The 11,974-nt window shown below is 39.6% G+C and overlaps 2 protein-coding genes across 2 annotated transcripts; one reads left to right on the top strand and one right to left on the bottom strand.

Moving 5' to 3' along the window:
- The first annotated feature begins 1,156 nt into the window (after positions 1-1,156).
- On the top strand, positions 1,157-4,816 carry hmox1a (heme oxygenase 1a). The gene is made up of 6 exons (XM_026916692.3): positions 1,157-1,315; positions 1,715-1,826; positions 2,096-2,311; positions 3,025-3,297; positions 4,249-4,297; positions 4,425-4,816. The coding sequence occupies exons 1-6, from the start codon at positions 1,278-1,280 to the stop codon at positions 4,550-4,552; spliced, it is 816 nt and encodes a 271-aa protein (XP_026772493.1). The 5' UTR covers positions 1,157-1,277; the 3' UTR covers positions 4,553-4,816.
- Positions 4,817-4,874: 58 nt separating this feature from the next.
- On the bottom strand, positions 4,875-11,570 carry mcm5 (minichromosome maintenance complex component 5). Its single transcript, XM_034310071.2, has 16 exons — positions 11,254-11,570; positions 10,896-11,022; positions 10,559-10,687; positions 9,589-9,761; positions 9,306-9,461; positions 8,959-9,128; positions 8,614-8,785; positions 8,397-8,508; positions 8,124-8,267; positions 7,956-8,021; positions 7,669-7,845; positions 7,432-7,544; positions 7,036-7,164; positions 6,715-6,857; positions 6,345-6,472; positions 4,875-5,405 (listed from the first exon to the last, which is right to left on the bottom strand). Exons 1-16 carry the CDS (start codon positions 11,421-11,423, stop codon positions 5,304-5,306), a joined length of 2,211 nt encoding a protein of 736 aa, XP_034165962.1. The 5' UTR covers positions 11,424-11,570; the 3' UTR covers positions 4,875-5,303.
- Between the last annotated feature and the right edge of the window lie 404 nt (positions 11,571-11,974).

Raw genomic sequence — 11,974 nt, 5'->3', positions numbered from 1 at the left:
ATACATTATTTTCTTTCCCCCAGAGGACAAATCTGGTCTTTTATATGAGTGACAAAACATATTCATGATTTTATACATGTCCATTTTCCATAGCTTAATATTATGAGACATTCAACATGACCAGGATCACTAAAAACCTTTACAGACATCTAGCCCAGTGTAAAAAAAAAATCTGAATGTCAATAAACTAGTCAAGTGCAATCATTTATTAATTCAAATCAATCAGAGCCTGTCCCAGGAACAGTGGATGTGAGGCAGGAATACACTTAGGGCACCATGCACACACACATTTACACCTAGCCATTCTATCTACTGGCATATTATTGGGAGGGGGGAAGAAACTAGAGAACATGCACAGAAACTCAATTGTGTAACCTAAACTCAGGATGAAACCAGGAACCCTGGAGCTGTGACACAGCCGCACTACCCACTGTAGCAGCATGCTGCCATAATTCAAATCACAAAGTTAGCTGGTTCCCTTATAATGACAGGGGTGCCATTGATGGATGTGATTGTCAGATGATTCCAAGGGCCCCGTGCAGAGAGGGGATCCAAGGGAACCCTAGGAACAAATACTGTCCAGGAGAACAAAAACTGGAAGCTCATTGTGTTGGGCCCCAGTGCATTAATCAGGAAGCTAAAAAGTTCTGTTGCTCAAAGCCTAAAATATTAATCATTTGCAATTATATATTTTTTTTACAACTCCCCTGTGACCATGGTTCAGTAAATCTTAATATGAAATGATTCAAACCACATTGTGAATCAGCGAGCATGTTTTTTCTTCAGTGTCACGGTTTTATGTTCCCCTTTGCTGAGTCACGTTAAGACACTTGTTTTTTTTCACAATATCAAAAAGAACATGACAGATCCAAATGTCCAATCCAAATCCTCAGGATCTGATCAACGATGATTTATGGTGGCGCTCTGAGTGTAGAAAAGAAATGTTAATACAATCATTACATTAAGGCTATGTCTATATACATTTTCTTTTTGTGATTTTGTCTTATGGTATATATTAACCCAGGTCCATAATGCTTATTCATATCTACAATGTGCCCAGTCATGATAAACTTCACCATGTGAGATATGAGTCAGTACTCTCAGTTCCTGTTTAACAAACGATGGGGTGGGAAGTGGATATAAAAAAGACAGAGATGATGAAGAAATCAGACCAAGGATAATCTCAGGCTGGGAGTTGTGGCTGCGCAACTATCCATCTTCTAGCAGAAGGGACCTGCACTGTTGCATCAGATTATCAAAGATCATCAGTTTCTGAAATGCATGCAAAGATGACAGGAGCAAACACTGTTGGCAGGTAAGCAGATAGTCCCTTTATTAACAAATTTTTCTTCAGAATGCTTCATTAATACATGGAGAAATTAGAACTTTTCTGGAAGATTCTTGAGAAACAGAATGCTTTAGAAGAAAGCTGTGCAAACTGAGTTGTGCAAGATGTAAGTGGTTCAACTGGCATTTGGTCCTCTTACATATCAGTGAGCGCTAATCAAAAATGTGCAGTTTGTTTGTGCACCAAATAAAGGACTCTGTTCTCAAGAACCTCTCACTGCCTCTATTTGAATGACCCGCTATTGGAATGACTATTTATTGGAATGACCATTGATATGACTTTGTATAGTTGTAAATTTATTTTAAGTAGTCACTTGGTGTGAGCAGAACAAGCCCAGTGAAGGCTATATTTGCTGCTTGTCCACAGCGATCTGTCAGAGCAGATAAAAGAGGTGACCAAAGACAGCCATGTGCGTGCTGAGAACACTCAGCTAATGCTCAACTTCCAGAAAGGACTTATCACTCTGCCGCAGTATAAGGTGAATATACTCAGCAAGAACTAGACCTTTCCCACTTAAATAGTTCAGTAAACATTTAAATTATTGGACACAGTCATAGAGAACATTTCATAAAAATGCTCAAATCATAGAAATTCCCAGAGTAGTGAACACTACTTTCAGCAAAAACTCAGCCCTTTAGCGATTGACTGCAACTAACATCATCTTTCTGTTCCTTTCTCGGTAGTAAAATCAGTTCTCTAAATTGACATGCCCATTTCTCAAAGATTTCCTTTTTACTGTGTATACAGATTCTTCTGTGCTCACTGTATGAGATCTACCGAGCGCTGGAAGAAGAGCTGGACAGGAACTCGGCCCACCCGGCCGTGGAGCCCATCTACTTCCCTCAGGAGTTGGCCAGATTGGAGCCCCTTGAGAGAGATCTTGAGTATTTCTTTGGGCCACAGTGGAGAAAAAGAGTTACAGTACCTGCAGCAACACACAGATACACAGAGAGGCTTCGAGAGGTACAGCTTTTTATGCCAGATTAAGGAGGGCCACATTAATGAGTACATTTTTGACTGTTGTCCTTTGACTGGTATTAGCACAATGTCATCTGATTTGGAGGATGTATGTATCTGTTACAAAACAACAAAGCATTTTTTTTGTCTGTTTACTGAAAATGTTCTACAATAGCAGTGTAGAAACAAAGGATAAAGGACAAGTAAATAAAATGGTAGGAACACACAAAAAAAACATGAAGTTGGGGGAAAAAATACAATCATTGTAGCACAAATCCATAATCTGGAGTAGATGATTTTTCCAATGCAGATTACAAGTATAACCAAAAGGTTTATGCAGTTCCAGCACATGAGTGTTGGCCTGGGAAGTCCACGTCGCTCATTTATTTTCACATCACCACATTGTAGGAAAAATGATTTTGTCATACTCAGCCTCTGATTCAACTGAATGAGGATATGAAAGTGCCACATGAAATTATAACTACAGTACACTTCTAAAAATGGGGTCTCTCAGAGGCATTTTTTTGGTTAACAGATCTAGCTTTCTAAAGCAGAACTTTTCCAAAATGGAATATACTTCGTTGTAATGTTTCCAAACATAGATCCTTTAAGGGTTTCCTTAGACAAGCCCTTTAATTTGCAAGAAACCCTTCTTTGTAAGTCTGTATCATGTTTGTATTGCCATGTCTTTCTAACCCATCATTCTTCCTTTGATTCAGATTGGCAGGAGCAATCCAAATCTCCTCGTAGCTCATGCTTACACCCGTTACCTTGGCGACTTGTCAGGAGGTCAGGTCCTAGGAAAAATTACCCAGAAGTCCATTGGACTTAATGGCAAGGATGGTGTGGCATTCTTCTCATTCCCGGGAGTGACAAGTCCTCACCGCTTTAAGCAGCTGTACAGGAGCAGAATGAACAGCATTGAGCTGAGTGAGGAGGAGCGCAAGAAAGTTCTGGATGAAGCTGTCAGGGCCTTCGAGTTTAACATTGAGGTAAGTTTAACAGGAACTCAGGCATGAGCTTTGGTAATGGTTTTAAGGTTTGTGTAAAATATAGGTAAAATGCAATTAAAGATTCACAGAATAATAAATGTGTAACCTGGATATCAGATTTTGGTGTCTGCTTACAACTTGACAAATAACATAACACTGCAGGGGTACAAAACTAATTTGTTAAGATCACTCATCACTTTCAGTAGTTAAAAAATGTAGAATGCTGTTTGTTTGTCAAAAAGTAGGTGGAATTTGCAAACATTTTTTAAAGTCGTGTAGCTTATAATATGTGCTTTGCAATCCCACATAATTTATTTTATTTTTTGCAACATCTTTACACAGATAAATAATAATGCTAATGCTTCAGTGTTAATTCAGATTTCATTATCAAGATTTGGATTAATGCATAGATTTACAAGGCAACTACTGAAATGAATTGAGGCAACAATCCTTAATCAATTATCAATTATATTTGATTATAAATCATTTACAAAGGACATTCCTATTCCTATTTTTTTTATACAGATGTATAAATAGGTTCGCAAGTTGATTTGCCCGTAAATCTTAATTTAAATAGTCCTTCTCTTCATTATCATTCACAAGTTATTGGTAGCCTACCACAGATTCTAAACAAACTTGGTTGCATAGGCTACTAAATCAATTCATGAGATTCAGTTTCAGAGGTATTGTTAAATATTGTATCTTTGCCTTAAGAATTGATATTGTATTTTGGGGAAGTCTGAGATTTATACCCTGAAATGTCATAGCAGTATGTCTTGCCATTCTTGTATAAAAACTACTGAATTCTAGCTCTAGCTGTCTTTTAGGCACAGGGATAACAAAAGTCATCATTGTTTTTTTTTGTTTTTTTTGTGTGATCTTATGTATTCTTTCTGTTTTTGTGATAAATGAAAAAAAAAAAAAACACATTAAGTGTGTACTCTATGACAGGTTTTTGATGACCTGCAAAAAATGTTAAGCATCACAGAAGAGGCATTAGGTAAGTATTAATTTCCTTCAAAAACTGAAAAAATGTAAATTGTAAAAGGCTTAAAATGTAATTTCTTTTATATATCTTATAATCATTACTATAGAAAATAAAACAGGTTGCACTTTTTTTTGTGTAGGTGGCAGTGGAACACAAAATGGACCCATCACACCACTAACAGCCATTTCAAGCTCTCCAGTCATGCAGTTTACACTAGGACTGTGTGTTGTTGCAACTCTTGGAATGGGAGTCTATTCTGCTTTTTAAATGTTATACAGAATATATAAGAAACAGATTATTTAGCATCAACAAGAAATAACTGATTACAAACTCAAGCTGCTTGAAATACAGATCTGAGCCACTGTGATTATGAACAAGCAAGAAAATTAAAATTGTCTGACCAATTTTCAATTTACAAGATTTAAAAAAAAAACAAGGTGAGATCACTGAAATTCATTCAAGTATTTTTAATACAAGCATTATAATAGAGATTCTGTAAATATGTTACTAATAAAATCACATTTACTCAAATGTCTCTTTACTGCGAAACAAACTGTATACCATGGGAAGTAATTGCACACAAGTCACGTAACATTTCCCAATGCTTTATTATCACTTGCTCCTAAACAAAAAACATTATGACTATCACTGAGGATGCCCTCAGCTTTAAACCTCATTATCACAAACACGGAGATTAATAGCATTATTTTGCACAAGAGTCTGATGACAAACAGTAAAAAGAACAATCTTTAAACCACAGTGTATTTGTGCCACAGCTAGGATTAATCAGTCTTAAAAATGATGGTTTACAGCCCAAAAATAACCAACAGTCTGATATTGAAGAAAGAAAAGTGCACAAAAGACACTGAACTATTTACATAAGGTGACACATTTTCGTTTGAGGAAGCATTCTCAGAAAGATGCTCAATGTGCCTTAAATTTATTTTAATGATATTTATCACTTTTTTTTTTTTTTTTAAAAGGCAACCATACATACACATACACAGGCAGTCCTCATCTACTTAACCCTGTAAAGCACCTTCCTCTGCATGCGGTGCTGGAGTTCTCCTCTCCTCAGCATCAGATGAAGGACCTTATAGATGGCATGCTCAGGGTATTTCTGCTCAAAGACAGGAAAGAGAAGACAGTTAGAGTGATGCTGTATTTGTAACTGTGATAATACTGATCAAGGTGCCATACAAGGAAAATAAATCAATCTTAGCACATGCCTCTGTAAAGAGGTAGCATTTTTCTTTATTATTACAAGCCTGAAAGGCCAACATGAACTGACACCTGCATCCATGCTAGAAGCTTTTTGTGATTGGCTTTGCTACTAGTGTTGAGTTCATAGTGTGTTCATACTGTACATGATTAAATGAATGCATTCCTCCAAATTACACGTGGCTCTACCACAGTGAAAATCTGTGCTATGTAGAAGTAACAAAAAACCAGAATCCAAGCAGGTTTTTTTTTTTTTTTTTTAAACATTGTCAGGTGATGTCAGTGTCTACCAACAGCCTCATTATTTTCTTTTTATTCATAGTGACTTGCAGTCAAACAGAATGCAACACAAACACTGGGGCGGTAAAGGGGCCAACAGTGCCACAAGCATCCACCAACTAACCAAAAATACCTTTGATATAGCTGGGGGGAAAAAATCCTAAACAAACAGCATGCACACACTACCTGTGAAAACTAATGACAGACTTCTGCCAATTTGTACAAAGATATATTGATGTTTAAAATGACCTTTCTGATATCGATACAAATGAAATCTGTAAGGGTGATGGAGAAATTTAATTTAATTGATTAAGGGCGGAGCAAGTGATTTTACTCAGTAGTGCTAGTCACAAAGCAGTAGCTCAAACTGTAAACTTAGTCAAAGAAGCCATAGAGCCAACTTGCAAAAATGTCATACCAGTTTAATATATGCTGACCATTAAATAATGTAACATGTCTCCCACAACATATTTCAATATTAATTGACAGAATATCAGAGGGAAAATACCCCAGAGCAGAACACGTATCTGTAAACCTCAACGTGGTACATATTTCTCACCTGTTTGGTGAAGTCCTGTACAATGCTGTGCTCAGACACCTGAGAGCCAATGGCAAAACGCCTCTTTAGCTGCTTCTCAATGCGGGAGATCATTTCCTGATCCTCCTGGGTGGTGAAACCCTCCACACCTGAAAACAGACCCAACAATGCATAACGTTATTGACAATAATGACAATGTCATGCACACAAGGAGTATACAAACAGGTGGAAAAGTCAGGCAGAGCCTACAACAACCTTCAGCCATCAACACAGATACTTAAACCCAATACTTATTGGGGATGATTGTCTGTTCCAATATTTTACTATCTTGACATTTATTCAATACCACCACAGACCACACCACATCTCACACACACACACACACACGTACCTGACAGGCTACCAGACAGTGCGGCATCCAGAGTAGACACCTGGAAAAGTCGAAGAGCCTCATCCACCTCCTCTTCTCCAGCTATGGCTTGCAGCTTCATCTTTGCCAGGGACTCAGCGATACGTACAACTGCCTCCAACTGCCTGTAAGCAAAGACAGAAAACACACTGATTAACCAGAGTTGTCATACACAAGTACTTCAATGCTTAAAAATGCTATTAAATCTATTGAATGACAACTACTGCTGCCAAATGTTACTTCAGAGAGAGCCATAGCAAGCTTACGATGCTAAAATTCAAGAGTTAGTGTGGAAGCTGTCACCTGACAGTGATGGGGATAGAGGCTCTACGATCGCTCTCTCTCTCATGCTCCCTCGCACCACTCCGCATCACCACATAGCGGTTCTTCAGCTTCTCCGCTGCAGCCGCAGACAGGCGAGGTCCGCATTTCCTGTCAAGACACAAACATAACCATTTAACACTATTGCCTCCTGCATTTTAAACAGTCATATAATGCTTTGACAATTTAAGAAACAGATCTACCCAAGACTCCTAAAGAGGTATAATTAACCCAAGATATAAAAGGCATCAATACTATAATATGCACTCTAGTTCCCAGGTGGTGTTTATGTCAGAGTGTGACAACTGTGTGTGTGTGTTTTTCCTAAAATGATACTCATGTCTTTATGTTGTACAGCAAGGAGGAAAGTAGACTTACGCTCTGCCATAAGCAATGTATTTCTTCAAAGTGGCCAAAGGAATCTCTCCCTCCACCCCCTCCGTTTGCGTCTGAGCACTGAGGTGCACGTTCATCACGTGACGAGCCAGGGTCTAAGAACATACACACAATATACACTCATTTAAGAAAACCAGGTTCATTAACCAAATCCATTAAAAGTTCACATTCTGAGTGGTTAGTTAATGGTAACCCAATGGTACCATTATTTCCACCCACCATGTCTCTCTGCTGGTCATGCTGATCCTTGATGATGAAGATCATGTCAAAACGGGACAAGATTGTGGGCATGAAATCAATGTTGTCCTCGCCCTTTGTGTCGTCCCATCTGCCAAACACCGAGTTAGCAGCCGCCAGCACAGAACATCGAGAGTTCAGAGTGGTAGTGATGCCAGCCTATACAAGGCAAGACAGCATATCAGTAACACACATGGAATGTTTTTACATGGTGTCAGCCAGCTAAAGAACATTAAAATGAACACTAAAACAGAACTGGCTCTCTGTACCTTGGCAATAGAGATAGTCTGCTGCTCCATCGCTTCATGAATAGCTACTCTGTCATCTTCTCTCATCTAGAATAATATGGAAAAATATAAGAAGCCAACCAACTACATTACACATGAAAATGTTAACTAATTAAACTGTTCAAGAAGCATGCACCTCTTGAGCTATACCTTGTCAAACTCATCGATGCACACAACACCCCCATCAGCCAGCACCATAGCTCCACCCTCCATGATGAAGCCGCGTGTGTTTGGGTCTCGGAGCACAGACGCCGTCAGACCAGCTGCACTGCTGCCCTTTCCTGAGGTATAAACCTGAGACACAACAGTATCCATTTTACTAACTGAAGCACAACATTCAAAACAGTACTATGAAGGGCTAACATGAATGAATATACAATAGGTGAGGTTCTGGAAGCACAAACAATCCAACATTCAGCTTACCCCAATAGGAGAACATCTTTCCACAAACTTTAGCAGCTGAGACTTGGCTGTGCCAGGGTCTCCAAGCATCAGCAGATTAATATCACCTCTGCGAGTAAGACCATCTGGCAACCTGGAAAAAAGAAAACACACCACATATGCATGGTTAATGTGTGTTCACCATTCTTTATTTGATCTAGTTAAATAAATAACTATAGAACAAAGAATATGTGCTCACCTCTTTCTGGAGCCCCCAAACAGGAGACAAGCAATGGCCTTCTTAAGATCGTCACTGCCATAAATGGAGGGAGCGAGAGAGCGAGCAATGGATTCATAGACGGAGGGGGAAGCAGCCAGTGTCCGCAACTCCTCCTCTTCCTGAGGGGATACTGATCCAGTGGCTCCTCGACCTAGGGAATAGGGGGAGAGGAAACAAACAAACAAAAATAAATAAATAAATAAAAGAGGGGTAGGGACATGAAAGAGGTATGTTTAAAAATATATATTCTTTCTTAACCTTATTATATACTTAAAAGGCACACAGTTTGGACTGTATTACTCATAAGCCACTACTTATACTCACCCGCTCCCTCTGTGTCCACTTGAATACCCACTACACGTAGGTAGGCAGAGCGGATGCCCACGCCAGCCCCCTTATCCCGACCTTTGCTCTTGGGCTGAGCCACTTTCTTAATGGAGTAGATGCCCATGATGGTCACTCGGTTCCCAGGCACTACACGGTCACACAGGTACCTTTATTTAAAAAAAAAAAAAAAAAAACAAAAGGGTCAAACTTGAACATCTTGGGGGGTAAAAAAAAAAAAAAAAAAAAAAAAAAAAAGGCTAGATCTGCAGTAACATCCACAGCAGAGAACGTGGAGAGAGACTGTAATAGGGTATACCACACTAAGAGAAACTGCACATGCGTACCGGTCACAGTAAAGCTGCATATGTCGCGGCATCTCTCCATGAGGTACAGCATCCGGTGACTCCTGCAGCCGCAGGGTCTGAAAGTCCACACACACGCACCGGTCTGGGATGATAAAGTAGGGATCCACAGGACACTTCACACGACCCGCTTGCTCACTAAAGAAGAGGAGAAAAATCTCACACATGTATCTTCCAATGGCAAAAAGATAAATGTGAAATGATTGCCCCAATTTACATAGAAATGCATCAGATCTAAATGCTAAAGAGATGTGAAGAAACTCACGTGTTGCACTTGCGGGGCAAAGCGTAGCCCTGTAGGCCGGGTGGCAGAGGAATGTTACTGATGACAGCACGGCACCCTCTGCACTGCAGGCACACTCGTGTGGCTTTTGCCCTCACTGCTGAGGAGGAGATGATGATACCAGGGATCTTTACCAGACGGGACACCTGCTCAGACTGTGGTAGACAAGAATCACATAACACAGTTAATAATTTAATAAAAGCGTAACTGCATTATAGGTACATAGGTATATACAGCACATACTTATACAACAATGCTCATATGATTGGTCAGAAGGTGTTTCAGCAGCTCTGAAAGTAGTTCTGGCTGTAATTCAAATTTCAAGTTTATATTAATGTGCTTGTTCTAATACATTTTTATTGTTTCTATGGTAACAGCCAATTCACAGAAACTAGTATGGTTGGACTCTCAAACAGATAAATAAAAAGTGTGTAGTCTTTGATATGGTGAAGTTTTATGTGATAAGTTTATTAAGCATTTATAGAAAGAGTTTCCACTGTCAACACTTTCTAACTGTCAGAAGCTGCAATTTTTCCAATATAAGAAAGTCTTCAGGACAGAGTTGGAGCTTTGCGGTTTCCACAGGAACATAAACTGGGTTTTTTTTTTTTTTTTGGTCTTATTAAATTTGAGAGGAAAAAAGTGAGGCTAGTGAGAGAACGGACAAGTGAGGAAAGTGATAAGAGGAACTAAATTGTTTTGTGGATGTTCCACAACATTAAACACTATAAAGAGACAAAAAGTATGACATGTCGTTCTTTAATAAATAAAAATGGTTAGTGTTGGAAGAATAAAACACATTGGGACATGCTACATTACTGGGATCATATCACCACATCATGATTATTTTTCTATAACAGCATACCCTGTTATGTTTTATTCCTTACACAGTTCTTAGACTCTTTGTTCTGTTACTTTGCAGAGAGAGGTGGAAAACATTTCTGCATCTCACCTTCAGGCTGCGAATAGATGCAGGATGGGCATCACTCTTCAGCATCACCTGGATGTCCTGCACCGTCTCTTCTCCTACTGGCCTCGGACGCGTGACCTCATCAGCAACTTCCTGCGCTGCCTCTTCTAGCTGCCAATCACAGTATTTTAATGCACATTTTTATCTCGACCAAACCCAAAAAAAACACTCCGATTGTAGGAAAAGTTAACCAACTGTATTGCTGCCATTTTTAAAAAACAAGCAACATTTCATGAGCAGGTTGCTGTTGCATTCTGGGACTCTGCAGCTGACTTTGGCTGAAGCTGGTGAGAAATGTGTGTATTCAGGCTGTTCTCACCAGAGGCAGGTTCTCTGTGGGCAGCTTGTACAGACAGTCTGAGAGATCCTCATCAAAACTGGCCAAATCCTCCATTTCCACCTCGATCCAGTACTCTCCAAGAGTGTAGTGCCTCTTGAGCTCATCTCTGCAGAAGATGGCCGCACAATAAACACAGCATAGTACTGAGAGCAATCAACACTTTCAAACATCACAATGGTCACTAAAACCAAACTCTCTCACGGTTTTGGTATTGACGAATAAAATAGTAAAAGAGGAAGAACCACTGTATAACGTGGCACTTCACTGAACAGTGGAGAAAAGACAGATCTCATGTTTTAAAGTACTTTTGAAAGAACAGTTATTTTCTTTCCTGTACCTGTATTTGTAGGTAAAGCCGGTGCGATCAGTGCCGACCCTGAACTGTCTGAGGAACTCCCGAAAGCGCTTTTTGATTTGACTGCGTTTCACAGTCCCTTCATCCCCGATGCCTTCTCCTCCGCCGAAGCTGTCGCTGTAATAAACTCCAGGATCGTCAAATCCAGACATTTTCCTTTGCTTTAAGCGCAAGTCACTTATTTATAAATAAAAAATATATATATTAATAAACGTCTGTTCGCTGGATGCACAATATATCTCCTCACGCGCACTCACACAAAATGCCTGCCACGCTGCTATTTTCGCGGTAAAACTCTTGCGACCGCCTCTGTTTGCAGTTAGACTCCACCTACTGCTCACAACCTGATTGGCTCATTGGTTCACCGCTTCGTGTACGCCAAAGGGGGCGGGGCTAAATGACTGTCGTGGCGCGAAAAGTTCTGAGCCGTGAACAATAATGGCGTTTGCCAAAGAGGTTATGGCGTGAAATGGCGCACTGCGGGGGAGTAATGAAGTTTAATGTGACTGTACATTTTAATCTCAAAATTGTTACCTTTGACAGCACTTTGACGTTTATGATCAAAAGCATATGTCAGATTTATTTTGATATTTTAACGATTTCATTTTGATTTTGACCTAGAGCAAGTTTAGTTCAATGAAGTGCAGTCATCCTGTACCAGAGTAACCCCCAGACTCTTTTCATTCATTTTTTAATTGCTTTT

This window comes from Pangasianodon hypophthalmus, chromosome 13, assembly GCF_027358585.1.
Source record: "Pangasianodon hypophthalmus isolate fPanHyp1 chromosome 13, fPanHyp1.pri, whole genome shotgun sequence".
NCBI classification, from domain to species: Eukaryota; Metazoa; Chordata; class Actinopteri; order Siluriformes; family Pangasiidae; genus Pangasianodon; species Pangasianodon hypophthalmus.
This window is presented reverse-complemented; position numbering and strand designations above follow the sequence as displayed.